The following is a 19,237-nucleotide window of genomic DNA, read 5'->3' as shown; positions in this document are numbered from 1 at the left end:
AAACTGTGCATGTGCTACTTGTTTATTGATTTTTCACCTTTCACCCACCACTATTTTTTTCACATATAAATTGTGTGGTGGAGAAACTCTCTCTCTCTCTCTCTCTCTCTCTCTCTCTCTCTCTCTCTCTCTCTCTCTCTCTCTCTTTGAATTCTTTGTATTGAGATTTCATGAAGGAAAGGTGAATAAGGTTGCTCGGCACTCTACATGCACAGTTTTTCTTTCCGTACACTGAACGTTACAATGGTGGCTGAGGGTGTTTGGCGGCAAGATTTTCTGTTGTCTTGGAGGGGGAAGATGGGTTTTTCGAATCTGGTAGTAATCAAAAGTTTTTGAGGTAACAAGGGATGGAAGATATTTGCACATTACTGATAGGAGTTGGAGAGTTGTGAAAGGAATGAGCTTGGGGTGGCCACGGTACTTTGGTTTATCTAAGCATTGGAGGACTATTTGAATGGTGGAAGAAGAGAGTTTTATATTGCTCATCGGGAGGGAGATTTTTTTTTTTTTTTTTAATTTTTATAAATAGTTAGGGCTCCATGTTCAATAGTGGCCCCTACCCCAAGTTTATTAAAGACCCTCACTTATGACGGAGGAAAAACGTAGTAATAAGTCTCAAGCACCTAAGTTTTCAAAACCAACTATAAATCAATTGCTATATCAGACCAAGCCCCAAAAATTCAGCAAAAAATCAAAGAATTAACAGCGTAAATAAGGAAGCCCCCAACTATCAATGCGCAAAAGTCTACGAAGCCTCCCAATCTAGTTTCTGTACCAACAAATTATATAGTATTATTTTGAGCTCCCTCCTTGGCTAAATAATCAGCCACCATGTTTCCCTCTCTATAAATATGACATATGCGGCATTGAAGAATCCTAAACAACTTTTTGATTTCTTCCCAAAAATCCCACATATACCAGAAGTTACATACACTAGTTTTAATCCATCCCACTACTACTGAAGAGTCTAACTCCACCAAAAAAAATTCTGAGACCAAGCTATTGAGCTAACCGCAAACTAGCAAGCAATGCCCGTCCTTCGGCATAGTGTTCGTCGACACACCATAAAACTTCTCAAAACCAGCTACTGCATACCCACCTCCATCCTGTATAATACCTCCCCCACCTGCTGCACCTGGGTTTCCGGCCGAGTTGCCATCCACGTTTAATGTAAAACAATCCCTTCTCGGCCTTCTCCATGCCACTACTCTAGGAATACAATTGAGTATCGGCACAAAAGGGCAATTTAATTCCATTAGAAGACGTTTGTTCTTACTCTAACATTTGAACCGCCTCATTTGTGAACATATGTCCAGAAAATTTCCTTGCACAATCCACACCACAGCACGCCAATTCGTAGTCACCTCCTCCATTCTCGCTGCACACCATGATCTCCACAATGCCGCGGAAATTAATATTGGCATGATTCCCCGATAGACTCCTGTTTGAGAAGACAAAGATGCCCGAGACCACCAAAGATTTAAAACAGCTTGCCATGACCGCACTTGAGGTAGCTTGATTCCACACACAACAGCAAAATAATCCCATACTTTTGATGCCACATTACCTTCACACAATACATGATCAATTGTTTCTTGCTTAGGTGCTTCACAACAGTTACATTTAGAAACTACTGGTATCCCAAGCTTCATAATCACCTCATCCACTGGCAGCACTTCCTTTCGGGCTCTCCAACAGATAAAAGACATTTTTTTGGTACACTTTTATGCCATAACCATCTCTTCCAAGGACAACTATTACCATATTTCCTGATTAAATGCCAGGTGGAATTTGTAAAAAAAAGGCCATCTGATTTTGGCCACCAAATCAAGATATCTTCTCCATCTCTCACCTTACCTTTCCATGCTAGGATTTTTGCCACCCATTCCTCCGATATCAAAGTTCTCAATCTGTTTGTATCTCATCAGGAAGGAGATAGAGGTTTCATTTCACAGAGATGTTCTAATTCCCGTGGTTATTACATGGTAATAGTGGAGTATGAAGGCGGTGGCCGACGAAATTTCATCTTCATTCCAGAGGAGAGGGACAGAAATGGTGGAGGTGCTAAAGGAGGTTGGAAGAAAGGGTGGAGAGGTTCGTACATCACCGCCCGTAACGATGGTGGCCATGAACCAACCTCAAACGCGTTCATACGCAGAGGTTCTCCAACAATCGAGGGCATCGGTGCTACTCTGCAAGCAACACATGCCAAGAGGAAGGTCTGATACGTTGGAAAGTCTGAGCGGAGCTGTTGGTCCAATAAGGGCTGGTTGGGCTGCTAGTACAGGAGGCGTACAGAGACAAGATAGTGTTGGCATGTGTTCTGTCAGCCTGGCAGAAGAAGGTGTGCATCGTACTTTTACGAAAATCAAAAAGCAGTTAGACACATTGTAGGAGAAAATGGAGTGCCTTATACAGTGTGTTGAAGAGAATAAGGTGATGGGCTTGGGCTTGGGCCAGAAGGGTGGCTTGGATACATAAGGAAATGGTATGGGAGGCCTAGATATCGAAAGGCTAGTTAGCAAGGACCAAAGTGGCGTGGGCCACTACACTAGGCTTCAAGATGAGGACCAATTATGAGGGAAGGCAAAGCTGGGCTTTGGTTAAGGACTTGGGCCTCAACTCGTGGGCCAAATAAACACTAAGAGACAGGTGGGTCCTGTATGGAGGAGACGGGACACAAGCCACGTAGGCCCATCGACAGGTGGGCACCAACCAACTGCGTTGGAGATGGTGTCGATGGTCTCGTTAGGCAGAGGAACCATCGGCGGCAGTGGTGAGGGAGGATATGGTATGGTGGAGTCTATGGAGATGGCAGTCTCGACAGCAGTCACAGGTTTTCAAACTCCCTTACCATCGGCCGACAGTTTCTTGGCACAAAGTGGACAGACAGGTTCTACGAGAGTAGAGATGAATGGGTGGAACTTTTTGTGAAATCTCCTCCGACGGTCATGTTTATGGTAGAGCCGACGGTCGTAGACATGGGTGACCAACCTCACATACTGTTGACCGGCTGTTATTCGGCATATAGTGGACAAAAATGGCTGATGGGTAGCATAGAAGGAGAACTGGAGCTAGCAAGGGTTGGAGGTGATGGGGACGTCAATGAAGGAGCCTTATAGCTGATAGACCCTTTGCATGAAACTATTGACTGAGAATGTAGATTTTCAATTGTTGAGGAGGAGGCAAGGGTGCTGGTGGCCTGAATGGGCATCAAAGGAAGGGGCTAAGATGGATGAGGAGCCTATACCACTAAAGTCTTTACCACCAATCAACACACTGTTTCGGATTGGGTTATGGATAAGGTGCAGGAAATCCAACGTTGTGTGAGGATTGAGTGTGAAGGTTTTGAAGAATAATTTATAGCTTTGTTAACTGCCATTGAAGTTAGAAATATTCAGATCAAGAAATCTGGTTAAAAAAAAAAAAAAACAGGGGGAGCTCAGGAGATTAACTTGGTCAATCAATTATGAGGGTAGTTCAAGTCGAGAAAGATCCAAAGGGAGGGGGTTGACTTTGTCTCCATGAAGCCTAAGGTTATATCATGGAATGTCCGAGGGCTTAATGAGGTAAATAAACGTCTGCGGATAAAAAATTTGCTTCGAAACTGGAAGGAGAATATTGTGTGCTTGCAGGAAACCAAGATGGAAAATATCTCAAGAAGCATCATTAGAAGTTTGTGGAGCTATCTATATGTTGACGACCTCGTTTGCATTCATAACCTACCTCAACTCATCTCATTTCATCATTACAACTTTCTTAAATTCTCACACAAAATATAATAAATAATTCAACTTTTTATTCTACTATTCACAAATCATCTCAACCCATCTCACATCATCTCTGAATCCAAACAATCTATAAGTCTTTCTTGCTTTGATTGGAGCATTAGATGGAGTACTAGTTATGTGGGCTAGAAGGGTCGTGGAAAAAATGGAGGAGTATATCGAGGAATACATAGTAGCTTGTTCTTTTCAAAATGTGGAGGATAACTTTAGATGAGCTTTTCCTGGAATTTATGGGCCGACCTTGGACATTAGTAGAAACTTTCTATAGGAAGAGTTGGTCAAGTAACATAGCTGGTGGGACCTTCCTTGGTGTATAAGCGGGGACTTTAATGTTATTAGATTTCCAAGTGAAAGGTCGAGAGATAGCAGGTTGCGGCCAGCAATGTCGAGTTTCTTGGATTGTATCTAAGTTGGGGTTGGTGGACTTTCCTCTTATGGGTGGTGCATTCACATGGTCAAATAACCATACGTGGTCTAGATTGGACAAATTTTTAGTCTCCCTGGAGTGGAAAATTCATTACCCGGAAGTATGTCAAAAAAGACTGGCTCGCTTATTTTTTGATCATTTCCCTATTTTGTTAGATTATAGGAGGATTCAAGGAGGAAGGAGATACTTTAAATTTGAGAATATGTGGTTAAATATTGAAGACTTTGTGGAACGAGTTAGGCAATGTTGGTCCTCCTATCAGATCCAAGATACCCCTAGTTTCATTCTTACATTGAAAGTTTTGAAAAAAGATTTAAAGCTTTGGAATGGGCAGTCTTTTGGTGATATAGGCAACCGAAAGAAGTCACTATTGAAGGAGCTCCATGAGGTAGAGAGGGCACAAGAGGGATGAGCCTTTTCATTGAAGGAACTTACTTGGAGGACAGAACTAGTCTCAGAACTAGAGAGGGTTACCTTATTGGAGGAGATTTCTTAGTGGCAGAAATCTCAGACTTTGTGGTTGAAAGAGAGTGATCGTAGCACTACGTTTTTTCATAGAGTGACAAATTCCCATAAGAGAACAAATGCCATTGAGATGATGAATATTGATGGAGTTGTTTGTATGGAGATCTTGGTGATCCAAGAACATGTTGCCAATTATTTTGAGCAGCTACTTACCAAACTAGAGGGGGTGGAGGCCGAAGATTGATGGGCTAACATTTGAGTCCACTGAGTAGCAGAATGTCATTTAGTTGGAGAAGCTGTTTGAGGAGGCTGAGGTTCATGAAATGGTGAGAAAGATGGTAAAAGACAAAGCAGTTGGGTCAGATGGATTTTCTATGGGTTTCTTCCAATTTTGTTGGGAAGTGGTGAAATATGACTTAATGAAGGTATTTAATGAATCCTTTTTTGTTTGAAAATTTGAGAAAAGTCTCAACGCCACTTTTATTGCACTTATTCCTAAGAAGATTGGGGCATTAGAGGTTAAGGATTACTGGCCCATTAGCATGTGAATGGGGTGTATAAGATCATTTCCAAGGTGTTTGCAAATCGGCCGGGAGGAGTTTTAGGGCAAATCATTACGAAACCCCAAAACACATTCATACGAGGAAGACAAATTATGGACTTAGTTCTCATTGCCAATGAATGCTTAGACAATAGATTAAAATCGGGCAATCTGGGTTTCTTGTGCAAGTTAGATATTTTGTAGGCTTAAGATCATATTAACTAGGATTTCTTGTTGTATTTGCTTAGGAGATGTGGTTTTGGGGAAATGCAGTGCATATCGATGACACAGTTCTCAGTGTTGGTGAATGGCTGCCTAGTTGGTTTTTTTAATAACTCCCGAGGTCTAAGACAAGGGGATCCCTTGTCCCAACTTCTTTTTGTCATAGTCATGGAGGCATGTAGCAGAATGATTTCAATGATGGTTAACAATTAATTTTTGACTAGTTTTTCAGTTGGTGACATACATCGAGGTACTCTTCACATCTCCCATTTGTTGTTTGCAAACAATACTCTTATTTTTTGCGAGGCAGATCTAAACCAGATTCAGGCACTAAGGGCACTGCTACTTTGTTTTGAGGTTGTGTCTAGGTTGAAAGTGAACTCATCCTAGTTAGAGTTGGTTCCAGTTGACAACATTCGTAATATCCAGCTATTGGCTAACACCCTTGGTTGTAAGATCTCTTCTTTCCCTAGGAATTATCTTGGGCTTCCTCTGGGGGCTATCTCCAGGGCTAAAACTATTTGGGATGCACTAATTGAAAAGATTGAACGAAGATTGGCAGGTTGGAAGAGATTGTATTTGTCGAAAGGTGGTAAGGATTACTCTAATTAAAAGCACTATCTCTAATCTACCTACTTATTTCTTATCCTTATTCCTAATTCTCGCGAGTGTGGCGGACGTATTAAGAAATTGCATCGTGACTTCCTTTGTAGCGGACTTGATTTGGTCAAGTGGGACAAGATATGCTCCCTAATCACTTTTGGTGGTTTGGAAATTAGAAATCTCAAGATGTTTAATCGAGCTTTACTTGGGAAATGGTTCTGGCACTATAATATGGAACACAAAGTTTTATAGAAGTCGGTGATTGATTTCAAATATGGAGGCACGTGGGGGGATGATGCTCTAAGGAGGTCAATGGGGTTTATGGTGTGGGTATATGGAAGCATATTAGACGAGAGGGTGGGGAGTGTTTGCTCATCATACTATAATTGTAAATTTGTGATAGGAGATGGCTCAAGATCTAAATTTTGGCATGACATATGGTGTGGAGATAGAGCTCTCAGGGACTCATTCCCTATAATGTTCATACTTGCACGTGAGAAAGAAGCATCAGTGGTGGACCTGATGGAGAGGGATGGTGATTTACTCCAATGGAATGTGAGCTTCACTAAGACGGCCCAAGATTGGGAAGTCAGCAACTTTGTAGATTTTTTCCAACTCTTATACTCCATAATACCGAGCACTCAGGGAGCTAATACTTTGTGGTGGATACCTACCAGAAAAGGTATATTTTCAGTTTGTTCTTTCTATAAAGCTCTCACACAACTACAGAACAATCACTTTCCATGAAGAAGAATTTGGAGAAATAAGACCCCTTTTAGGGCGGCATTTTTTGCATAGACAGTGTCTTTGGAAAATATTTTGGCGATGAATAACCTATGGAAACGCGATGTGATAGTGGTGGAATGGTGTTGTTTGTGTAAACAAAGTGGTGAAACTATGGACCATCTTCTACTACATTGCGAGATTGTTAGAGCGCTATGGGTCGATGTATACAGACAGGTAGAGCTAGCCTGGATTATGCTTGCTATAGTGGTCGAGCTTCTAGCATGTTGGTCGAACCTCGATAGTATTCCACAAATCTTAATTGTGTGGAAGATGATTCTTATATGTATTCTATGATGCATTTAGAAGAAACGAAATGACTGGACGTTTGAAGACAAGGAGTGTTCATTGGAGGAGATTAAATTACTTTTTGTTATAACTCTGTTTCTTTGTGCCAAAGCTGTAGATTTCAATGGCCTCGATTTTCATGATTTTCTTATTTCTATTTATACCTCCTAAATAGGTGTTATATGTTGTATACTCTATGTGTACTTGGGTTATGCCTATTTGTATTAATATAATTTAACCGTTTACCTATAAAAAAAATATTTTTATAGAATTGTCACATTAAGGCATTTACTGTGTTTAGGTGCTAAGATGATTTCAGATAATCTGAGTTGATCTATGAATAGTAGTGTCTAATGAGTCCTATTGAGATGTGCTTGAATGTATGAAGTATGTTGAGATATATTTAATATTTTCTAAGAAGTTAAAAAAATAGTGAGTCTCATTAATTATTTGATTTAAGATAGGTGTAGATGAGTTTGACACCGACTTGGTTCCTTATTTATTATGAAAAAAGCCACACCTCCCTTTGTAAAAAATGAAGTACGTTTGAGCTCACGTATATAAATTGCGTTGTGTTTGGATTCATCGTATTCTTATTGTTGTTATTCAACGAATTTTCAGAGCAAATGCGCATCAACCGTTGCTTTGTCTTCCAACTGAATATTCATTCCTTCATTTTATTTTATTTTTTATGGTAGGAGAATATTCCTTCATACCATCATTTTTTATAGTAGGATAAATGATAAAATTGAACATTTCATTTGTGAGTGTATAGAACAATTATGAGAAACTTGAAATCCAATAAAGCAATTAGGAGGAAGTCATATTGCATTGTACATGTTTATTTAGATTTTTTACAAATACCGACAGAAATTATTCAACAGCTTGAATCGGCCTATTAGATAAATCAGTCCTAGTCATTCCAATTTTTGTAAGCCTTTTTTATAACCACTCTCTTCAACTTCATATCTGTGGCTGTGTATAGAGCTAATCCAACCCCCCGGATAAATATGTATATTATTTCTCATTATATGTTGATTTAACTTTACTTATCCATTGGTTTGGCATTAGTTTGCTGAGATCTGGCAGTTTTAATTGATCCAGTTCGCAGGTGCTTAGAAAATTGAAAAATTCAAGCTGGTTTGAAGATATATTAAAAACATAGCCACCTAAACCATTGTACAAACAAGTTGCTTGAGAAGATTAGGATTGAGTTGAAGTGGAAGCATTCCTGATTTACTACCCTACTGTCAACCCAAGTCAAACCATCACAATTTTACCCAAGACGCATTAGATTCGTAGTTCCTATAACAATCGGCAAGCAATTAATTGGTTGCAAACAAAAAACCTCCCATATAGATTGTAACTTGCATGATACACTTACATGTTCGTAAATATACATTATGCACCAACTTTCTCCCTCGCACAACCTTCAAAACTACAAACTACATACATAGCTAACATGCAAGAGCAACTACTTACATTGGGATAGCCATTCATCATCAGAGCTAACTCGTGTTCTTATGACTGTCTACAGAGCATATATTTTCTCCATCTCAGAGTTATAGTCATCAGGATCTGATATATTTGCAGAGTGAGACCACGAGAAAGACTTGCTCCCACTTGCCCTTTTGATGCGTCTATGGGAGTCGCTGCGGAAGAACCCAAAGCGTTGTCGGAAAACAAAGTAGCACATACTAGCAAGAGTCCCCCCAAGAATCGGTCCTCCCGTAAGGGTGATAGTAATAGCCATCCATGAACTTCCTTTTCCAACAACTACAAATGCTATTGACAGAAAAGCCCCACAAGTACAGGCGCAGGCAGCCCACATTAGCTTGTTAACTACCGACACAACCTGCTTCTGAGCTCTAGTGTCCCAGGCCACCAAAGTGATCTGAACCACAACAACGGCTAGAGAAATGAAGAGAGATGTAGCATTCAAAAGGCAGAACACTCTGAAAGCAGCAGTGCCCGCGATGTTAGCCTTGCCTGCATTCGGTCCATCCTTAAAATATTGGCCAGGCAAGTTGAATATAGCCAAGAATGCTATTGAGGCAAAAAGAACAGCAACAACTGTGATCGAATTCGTAGTGTTTTGAACAGCTTCTCTGTGAAGTTTCTTTAATTCTTTGGCAATCCCAGAAACTCGACGCCTGGTTTGTTCATTTTCTTTGAGTTGTGAGTGCACCTCATGCTTTATATCACTCACAGTCCTTTTGAGTTCAGTTGCTTCATCCACTTGGCCAACATGCCTGGCATGCTTGGCACCGGCTTCAGCTAGGAATTCCTTAATTTCCAATCCTGATTCCCCATATGGCAGTTTATCTGCCAAATCCATTGCAGTCTCATGCTGATTGTTAATAGCATTGACATCAACAGATGTAAAGCTCAGCAAAAGGCCAAGTATCTGAGAAAAAATGCAAACAATATTTAGTACCACAGCCAACATCAGAGAGACAACAAAAAAGAAATGTAAAGGCATCAGATTTTAAACATAAGCTTAGTTTTTGAAATGTGATCAAGAAAAAACTTAAGAGGATATTATGTCCAAGTTTCTAGTTTACTATAGCGTAAAAGTAAGATATATAAACATGGTGGTGGAATTATATTTAGATTATAAAGATATTAGAGCATATTAACAAGCAATTTGGGGGTATACTTACCAATTTGCAAACCTAAAGGATGAAACCCTTCAAATTTCTATTTTTTTTTCTTTATGCTGTTATTTTTTTTTTCAATTTATATCATTCATGGAACAGGAAAGTAGTGTTCCCAATAGTTTGAATGCTTGTCCCATTCTTGCGCTCTCCCCCAACCCCCTCCCCTCAAATCCTTACCACTACCAACCCCCCCACCCACAATCTCAACTGGAGGAAGGCTTCTCCCCTCCTCCACCCTTCCTCTCCCTCTAACAGTCCTCTCCTCTCTTCCATCCCTCCATCTTCCTTCTCTTTTCTTCTCCATTTTCATTAGTTTTTTCCCCTTCTCTTCAATCCAACTCATTACACTACCACCATCATTGGAAGCACTGCCCATTCTTCATCAGCCCATGATCACTGGCCGTTCCCTCCACCCACCGCATGGCCACCAAGAGCGGCCAGACCTACTAGGATTTCAGCCTCTTTTTTACACCAATCGCTTCTAGCTGGCTGCCAATTTGTCTTTCCAGACAAATTATGTTGTTTTTATATTTCTTTCAAATTTTATTCTTGCTTATTTTTTTTTTCAGGGACTTTTAGCCTCAGATCTACGCCCAACCGCTAGCTACCACCATACACACCCTCTAGACTCTCTCGTGTCCGGCTCCACCCCCCCACCGAGAATTTCCAACTTTTGACCAGCTCGTGGGCCACACGCACTGCCGGCAGCATGCATTGACCCCAGCTGTTGTGTCCGGGTGCAGCGGATTCTGATGTCCCTTTTGCCAGAAGCTTCACGCTTCTTTTTCCGGGAGCTACGTTCATATGCTCCACTAACAATGTGCGAGGAGATCTTCAATGATCAACCCAACTACAGACTTGCGGTGCTCATGAATTTTCCTTCAGCCGACGAAACCATCTTCATGATGGCTTTTTCTCGATCATGAGTCGAGAAGTTATTGGATCAAAATCTCTAGATTCCAACAAGCCTATCCTTGCCTTGGCTGGCAGCTTTTGGGTCTCCCCATATCTCCTAAACTTTCCTTGGTCACCAGCCCGAACTGCATGAGACAGAAACTCATCTCACGTACAGTTCGGAGGCCGAGCCCCACCCAAAGCCTAAGGGGAACTCCAAACTCTGAACTGACATTTCCCAATTTATCTTAATTTTCTGCACTGTAATGTTTTTTTTTAGTGTTTGTTGGGTATTCTCACCCCCTGCTATTGTACTTTTTAATTTCATCGATCTAATTTACCCATAAAAATATAGCGTTCCCAATAGTCAAGGCTGAAGCCCCCGATAAGGTTTTCAATAGCCAAAAGGTGAACAGTTCTTGGCCTCTTGCTTTCTCTTATGATCAATACAATCTTGTCTACCAATCAAAAAAAGTTAATGAGAAAGATGGTAAAAATCACCCAGTAAGTCTTCACATGATACATCTAATTGTTTAATTCGACCTTCATGGTTAATGGTAAATGCTAACAAATGTAAGAGGTAATTTTTTCACTTATGACTTGAAGCCTCATCAGTTTATCATACCCTGCCTGCCATCATGCAATGCCACAAACATTAAGGAAGCAATTACTTTATGCTTTTCCTAAACCTCTTCCTCATCTTAAACTACTAACAAGGCCATGTACCATCACATAAAGAGGTGATCAAGATATCCTGATAGGTTATACGTGATAGTTTTGTCTGTTTTTTTTTTTTTTTTTCCAGTTTTGGTTTTCAATTTTTCTTGTTTGGTTTTTGTTAAGAGTTTTTTGTAATTTAAATTGTTAGTTTCTTATAATTTTTGGTTTTAGTTTTCTTGATTGCTTTTTGTTTTGTTTTGTTTTTTATGAATCTGACTTGTATCTAATGTGGCAGCATAGTATATGTGGAGCTTAGCTGGCGGGTTTGAAGTATAAATTGAACATTTGTATATGTTTCAATTTGAAGATAAATTGAACAGTCCTTAAAAATGTAAGCTAGAATTATGCCATGATGGTGTTTTAGGGAATAGATTGCAACATGATTCTATTCACCAGCGTGTTGCCATTGTTCCAAACAGTGGAATACATATTCAGGGTTCTGTTCTAGGCTTACAACCAAACTAATGACTAGTAATAACTGTTCCATTCCAACTTATAGTCCCAGCAACAACTAATCCCCACAGAGTTAAATGAGAAAATAAATTTGATAACATCTTTAACTTAAAACTAGCAGAAGAATACCTGTGAACGGCCTTTCCTTGTGGCTATATGCACAGCTGTATTACCCTTCTTGTCATGTTCATTCAGTATAGAGCAATCTGCAAGCAATATCTCTTCGACGACTGAAGGAGACTGACCTTTTACGGCCATATGGAGGGCTGTTTGGCCCTTCTTATCTTTGATTCTGATTATTCCAGGATCGTGCTCTATAAGTGCTTTCACAATACGAAGGAGGCCATACCTGGCAGCCGTGTGCAATGCAGTCTTCCCATTTTTCCTTACTATCCTAACTGAGCCGGAATCAGCGGCCATGATGGTATTCACTACATCCAAATGGTCCTGAACAGCAGCTGAATAAAGGGGGCTGGTGTTTGTGGAGTCGCAAGAGTTACAAAGTTCAGGCCAAATGCCCAAAAGTTCCTTCACAATACCTAAAGAACAAGATGACCAATATCATACTAGAAAATATAATCCTTTCTTCGTTGGGTCAAGGAAATTCTTCCAAAACTATAATAAATGTCGAATGAACAGTCAGGGTAAAAACCTAGAACTCAATAGAGAGGCTTCGGATCCCAGATATGTCAGATTTTAATCTCCAAAATTCTGATTACATGAAATCAACAATTTAATGGCACCTATAAGCAACAATATATGCCTCAGAAGCGAGAAAAAATTAGGCATCTCTTTGTTAGGATTCTCAAAACACTTTTGCTTGCTTCGTGAAGCAAAAAATTATACTGATTCTAGCCTTGAAAGCTGGTACTTCCGGTCAGCGACGAAATAGTAACCAAACTAACTAACTTAAATCACTTCCTCTTACCATCCATGCAGCCAAAGCAGCTTATATTCCCAATAATCTATATATCACTTACAACCGTACAGAAAAGGAAAACTTTAGATAATTCCCCAAAACCCAATCAAAATCCGATAATGACAGACAAACCAACAAGACAAAGAATTGAAAGCTAAAGCATAGCCACAGTTTTGAGAACAATACCCAAGTGGCCCCGCTTAGCAGCGACGTGAAAGGCGTCCATATCAGACTTGGACCTGATCTTTAGAGTCTGAAGATCGGAGAATCTGAGCAGGTAGGTGAGCAGCTCCCGAAGATTATTCTCTGCGGCGACGTACAGGGCGGTCTCGCCTGCGTCGTTCTGCAAAGACATTAGATCGGAGACGGTGGACCCATCAGTGGGCTCGGCGCCGGTCAGCTTATCCAAGAGTTGTTTGAGGGAGTCGAGGTCACCGGAACGCACGGCAGAGAAGAAGGACTGGTGGTTGATGAAGCGCAGAGAATTGGAGTCCATCGTGTGAGAGAGTAACACTAGATTATCTAGTTTCTAACTTTCCATTAACGGAAGGAAGAATAGAAGAGAAACAGAGGAAAACGGATTGTATGTGGCTTATCATTCAACGGGAAGAGACTGGTAAATTTTGTTTGATGTCTTCGGGAAGAGAGAGAGAGAGAAAGAGGACGATGCGGGTCTGTTAACTGAGTTCAGTTTATGCGGTTTCCTCTTCTCAGAAACCCAAAAAAACCTTCAATCCTTTGAAGACGAGGGGGGGTGCATGGACAAGTTAGCCCTCTCTCTCTCTAAACACCTTTTTCGTCCTTTCTAGAAAGAAAACCGAAAAAACCTTCAATCCTTTCGAGATGAGGGGGGAGCTGCCAACCCTTGTCCACGTAGGTTTTTTTTTTCCCATATTTTCTTGAGTTTTGTTAGGTACAAACGAATTTATGCACAATTTTTTTTATTTAAAAAAATTAAAAAAAAAATATTTTGAAAGAAGAAGAAAATTTTTTATATTATAAAAATTATTTTTATCTTCAATTTATATCGTTTCGTTAAACATATGCATTATATATCAATATCGGTGCACGAACTTGCTTGCAAAAAAATTTTTTATATTTTCTTTCCACTTTTTTCTCTACTAAATTAAAAACTGTCATTCGGCTACAAAAGAATGAAATATTTTATCCATTATCTTTATATCACACATCATATATAATTTATTTTATTTTATTTTTATTAAATATATGATATAGATGATAAATAAAAAAATTCTTTTTGTTTAACAAGAATAAAAAATATTAAAAATTAAATATAGTGTGTGATATAGAAATGACAAGTAAGATTCCCAAAAGAATACATGCACCTCATTATTCTATTCTTCAAAAATAATTATACTTATCATCCTCACACACTACACATCATAAAATCTTCTCAACCTCCTAACACTCCACACTCCACATTATTTTTAATTTTTATTATTTTTTTCTTTTATTAAATATTTATTATATGAATAATAAATAGAAAATTTAAAATAATTTTAAAAAAATAAACTCAAAAAAAAATTTTAAAAAAATATTAAAAATTTTAAAAATTAAAAAAAAGGTGGAGTGTGGAGTGTGGTGGAGGTTGTGTAGCAAAACCCCTTATTTTAACTATTTTTTCATTTTCCCTAAAACAAGTATGTGATGTATGAATTATAAGTAGAACAACTCAATTAATTTAATAAGAATAAAATAAAATAAAAAATAATAAAAATAATTTTAAAATAATTTTAAAATTTGTAATATGTAGTGTGGGATGATAAGTAGCATCCCTCATTCCTCGAATCCAATCTATAAGATGAGTAAGAACCACCGTCATCCGACAAGTATGTGACTCTTGTTTTACCCAAGCCGTGTGTGTCTCGTTTGGTCATGTGCACCGACGAATAACACATCGATGCACCATCACCAAAACTGCATATCCAAATAACAACATGGGATGACTACCAAAATCATAATGCTGGACGCGAATAAATACAGTTGGATAGTTTGCAATAATGATCTTACAATCTCAAATTATCCACTCTGGACAATTCAAGAGTTATCAATCAACCGTTTAATGTGATTAATAACTTTTGAACGGATCTAAGGTTTATTTTGATAAAATATACAAGATACGAGAGTAATACAAAACAACAATTCATGATACAAGAACATATCAAATAACAGATAATTATATAATTCAGGTATTATTTTTTTGCTATATGATTTAATTGTGCTATATGATTTTCTTAAGCCTTCGTTTGGACTCAGTAAATTGTTTCATCTCATCTCATCATTACAACTTTATCAAATTTCTACACAAAATATAATAAACAATTCAACTTTTTCAAATCTCAATTCGATATTTTCAAATTCTAAAATAATAATTATATTAAAAATAATATTCTAACAATATTTTTTTCAATTTTTATCTAAAATTATCACATCTCATCTCTGAATCCAAATCTACCTTAAATATAATCAATTGTGCTATATGATTTTCTTAAATCTAATTGGATTGTTTTGGCGTAGTAAATAATATTATTCTTGAGAATATTTTAAATTTTACATCATTTGACATTTAGTATATTTTTGTATATGTCCATTTTATATTAAGTATTTTGTTAAGTATTTTAATTAGAATTACTCTCATTATGTTAACTACTTTTGATAAAGCATTTTTTATTACTATATTTAGAGTAATTTCACATACAACCGTGTAATACGTAAACACCGCATAATCATTTTGAAAAAGAGTGGGATTCACTATTAAAAAAACTAATTTTTTTCATGTGGATCATATATTTTATTCATTTTATTCAAAACGATTACACGGCAGTTGCACAATTCATGATTGTAAATATATTTTCTCTATAAGTATTAGGTATAGTTTATTTTTATGTTGTTCAATTGTGTTATTTAACTTCTTAAATTTAATTATGATGTTCTATTTTGTGATAATTTAAAATACATTTTTATAATTTAATTAGAGTACAGAGTACAATCTGTAATGGAAATTCACTTTTGAATGTATATAATGTACATTTGAATGCAGCATGATCATTCAAATGGTAACAGATACTGTTTGAACGGTTGCAACCCAATTTCCTGACTCAAACACAAAACATCATTGACAAATATACTCTTCAAGATACATTGATTATTCACAAACACAACCTCACAAATCATGGACAACACAAATGAGCAAACATAGATATAGATTATAATAAGTAGAAATCATATATTTTACCTTCAATGCAATTCCAAGCAATTCAATAAACAACAAAATACCTACACCACATTTAGGGGATACAATAAAATTAGTAAACATCTAAAATTTACAATGAAGAACATGAGTTAAATGTGCATAGATATTTACCAAAGATCGTCTTTTGGAAAAACTCGTGTGCAACCCTTTCTCCAACTCTCCCTCAATCTTACTCACTCTATCTCTATCTCTATCTCTCTCACTTTTTGTCTCTCTCTAAACCCAAGTGTGATTACCTTTCTCCCTGAATTTTTGAAGAAAAAAGCCGCTCAAATATATGAGCTCTCTTTGCAAATCAAAGAAGTCTCAAATGAGGAGTGTGCAGCTCTATTAGTGATCTACGATATTCAACCCAAACATAGCATTGTTTAAATAATTATAGGGAGAAAATGTTGTTATAACAAGTTCCTTAAATTGAAACGTCGACATTCCAATTAAAACAACGCTTATTACAGTGAAACAAGTCGTCACCTGTACGACCTTTTAAAATTTATACCATTCGAACCCCTCACATTTACGTTTGAATGTAAAAATTTAGAGCGGCATTTTTTCCTTTGACAACATTTTCGTGACACTGTTCGAACGGTACTAAAGTATCGTTCAAACTTTAATCCGATGCTCAAGGATTGGCAGGAGAAATTCTCGTCACCATTTCAGCAGGCACCAAAAAACCCTAGCTACTGGAAAAAAACGTTCAAATGTTCCTATCCAGTTCAAACATAAGGTACTACCAATCGAACAGTCGTACATCATAATATATATATATATATATTATACTATAATATATTTTATGAGTATATATTATAAATACTTTATTAAAACTAGTATAGTATAATACTATAATATATATACTACCATATATACTATCATATATAAATATATTATAATATATATACTATAACATATATGCTATCATATATATACTATGATTATTACAAGGGCTGAACCAGAAAATCTAGTTTGGAGGGGCTAAGTTAAGAAAAAATAATTTTAGGAGGCTAAATACTAATTTTTATATACTCTATTTTATAAAAACACATTCTAAAACCTAATATTCATCAAATTTAAAAAAAAAAAAAAAAATTGGGGGGGGGTGGGGGGGGAGCCAAAGCCCCACAAGCCTTAAGGTAGTTTCGTCCTTGCTATGATATATACTTTGACATATACTATCATACTATATAGTGAAGTATATGATACTATAATAGTATGATAGTATGATAGTATAATAGTTTTACTATAGTATAGTATCATATATATATTAGTATTAGTTTATATATTCTAATACTATAATATAGTTAGAGTAATTTATATAGTTATTAACTTATTTATATATAGTATTAGTATAGTACATTATACTATACTATATATATTGATATCACTATATATAATATATATATATCATATAGCAAAATAAAATAACAATATATAATAAAATATAATAATATAACAATATAATCACCAACTTATTAATCTATTATTAGCTTTTATTCATTAGTTTAGCATAATACTAAACCTTGATAGTTTAGTATTGTATAGTATAGTATAATATATTATTGTATGATGTTGTATAGTATTGTATAGTATGGTACAATTTAGTATTGTACAATATAGTATATTTTAAGAAAAACCCTAAGCACCTCCTCCCCTCTCTCTCTCTCTCTCGTAAAAAATCAAAGGTTTCAGATATGATTTTCGCTGTACGGGGAGGAGGCATTGGCTTCCTCCTCCTTCTCCCTTTCATTCCCTCATTCCTCCATTCACCCACCTCGTCTATCAATGTTTCTTTTGCTTAGTTTTATTTTTCTTCATTTAAGGTTGAAAAAGACAAATCTACAGCCTTCTGGAAACTCCTGAGAGACACCTGCGGCACAAGCAGATACACAGGTTGAAAATCGTTCGGAGGAAAGTGGTGATTTTACAAATATCACCGCGCGTGGTCCTCACACGCTACCTCTTTCGATAATTTTTCTCGATACACGTACCAGATCATCGGACTCGCCACCACCGAACCTTTCAAATATGACCTTTATGGCTGAAAAGAGTCAAGTGTACTGCCTTCATGGGCTGTCACATATTCCGAAGTCTACTGGAATTGGTCCAAACTATAATCAGTTCTTTTTCACATCAATCTTACTGCTTTTCTTTTTGGTTTTCTTATTGGTAATTAAAAGAAAAAATTCACATATCGGACGTTTATCTGTAGAGGTTGAGCCATCTTTTTCTATGAAGGGTGAGGTTGAGTCTCTGTTTAGGCATAAAGTGTTGTCTCTTGAACATTTTTTTGTATAGACTACCAGTAATAGTGAAAACCAGACCAGTCACAAAAGGAAATAGTATACTGGTGGAGCTCCAAATGCATTAATTTGATTTATGATGTCATATTTGATATGAGGACATCCCAAAATATATTCGGTCATAGATGTAAGTTTCTCTGATGAATAAATGATGACAGTTTCCCTTTAAAAAAGTATATTATTATATGATAGTATTATATAGTATAATATAGTTTAGTATTGTTTAATAGAGTATAATATATTAATTAAGGTTTTTTTATGGACAATGCTAGGGTGCACAACAAATGTGCACCCCAAATATGCACACTTGTGCAAATGGCTTCTTTTTTTTTTTTTCTCTTTTTTTCTTCAAGTATTTTTTAAACATCCTTAACCATTAAAAAAATAATAAAAAATATATAAATTCACTAATAGTCACTTTCTTAGGAGACGTTTAGATTCGAAGATGACTTGAGATGAGTTGAGATAGATTGTGAATAATAATGAGATGAGTTATGAATAGTAGTGAGATTTGTGAGTTAAAATTGCTGAATAGTAATAAATAATAGTGAGATGAGTTGAGATGAGCTGCGAATACAAACGTCTCCTTAATCATTAAGAAAAAAAGAAAAAAAGATGAATGGGCACATTTGGTGGACAAATTTGAGAGTCATACTATCATTTTCCTAACTTTATTGTTAGTAGTATATTAATGCATACAAGGTACCCTTCGAACAGTACCTCGTATGAAATATCGATCGGACATTTCATTTTAACATTTGTACGAATGGTATAACACATATAAACGACGTCTGAACTTCTCGATCGATCGCATTCTCTCTCTCTCTCTCTCTCTCTCTCTCTCTCTCCCTATACACTCCACGTACGATGTTGAACACTCCTCCTACCCTTGAACCGCCATCATCA

General features: G+C 37.0%; 1 protein-coding gene across 1 annotated transcript; it reads right to left on the bottom strand.

The window, feature by feature from the left end:
- Positions 1–8,446: 8,446 nt before the first annotated feature.
- LOC108997631 (ankyrin repeat-containing protein At2g01680) lies at positions 8,447–13,620 on the bottom strand. The gene is made up of 3 exons (XM_018973981.2): positions 12,950–13,620; positions 11,974–12,383; positions 8,447–9,524 (listed from the first exon to the last, which is right to left on the bottom strand). Exons 1-3 carry the CDS (start codon positions 13,257–13,259, stop codon positions 8,649–8,651), a joined length of 1,596 nt encoding a protein of 531 aa, XP_018829526.1. The 5' UTR covers positions 13,260–13,620; the 3' UTR covers positions 8,447–8,648.
- Between the last annotated feature and the right edge of the window lie 5,617 nt (positions 13,621–19,237).

Source organism: Juglans regia, chromosome 16 (genome assembly GCF_001411555.2).
Source record: "Juglans regia cultivar Chandler chromosome 16, Walnut 2.0, whole genome shotgun sequence".
Taxonomy (NCBI): Eukaryota; Viridiplantae; Streptophyta; class Magnoliopsida; order Fagales; family Juglandaceae; genus Juglans; species Juglans regia.
The sequence above is the reverse complement of the archived record's forward strand: the minus strand, read 5'-3'. Positions and strand labels throughout refer to the sequence as shown.

What these genes read in the sequence shown, in the direction of transcription:
- LOC108997631 (XM_018973981.2), bottom strand. Translation starts at nt 13,259, where the DNA reads ATGGACTCCAATTCTCTGCGCTTCATCAACCACCAGTCCTTCTTCTCT. An exon ending in TGCTAAGCGGGGCCACTTGG is followed by an intron (nt 12,384 to 12,949) that starts GTATTGTTCTCA and finishes CTTGTTCTTTAG; the next exon opens with GTATTGTGAAGGAACTTTTG. An exon ending in CAAGGAAAGGCCGTTCACAG is followed by an intron (nt 9,525 to 11,973) that starts GTATTCTTCTGC and finishes ATTTTTTCTCAG; the next exon opens with ATACTTGGCCTTTTGCTGAG.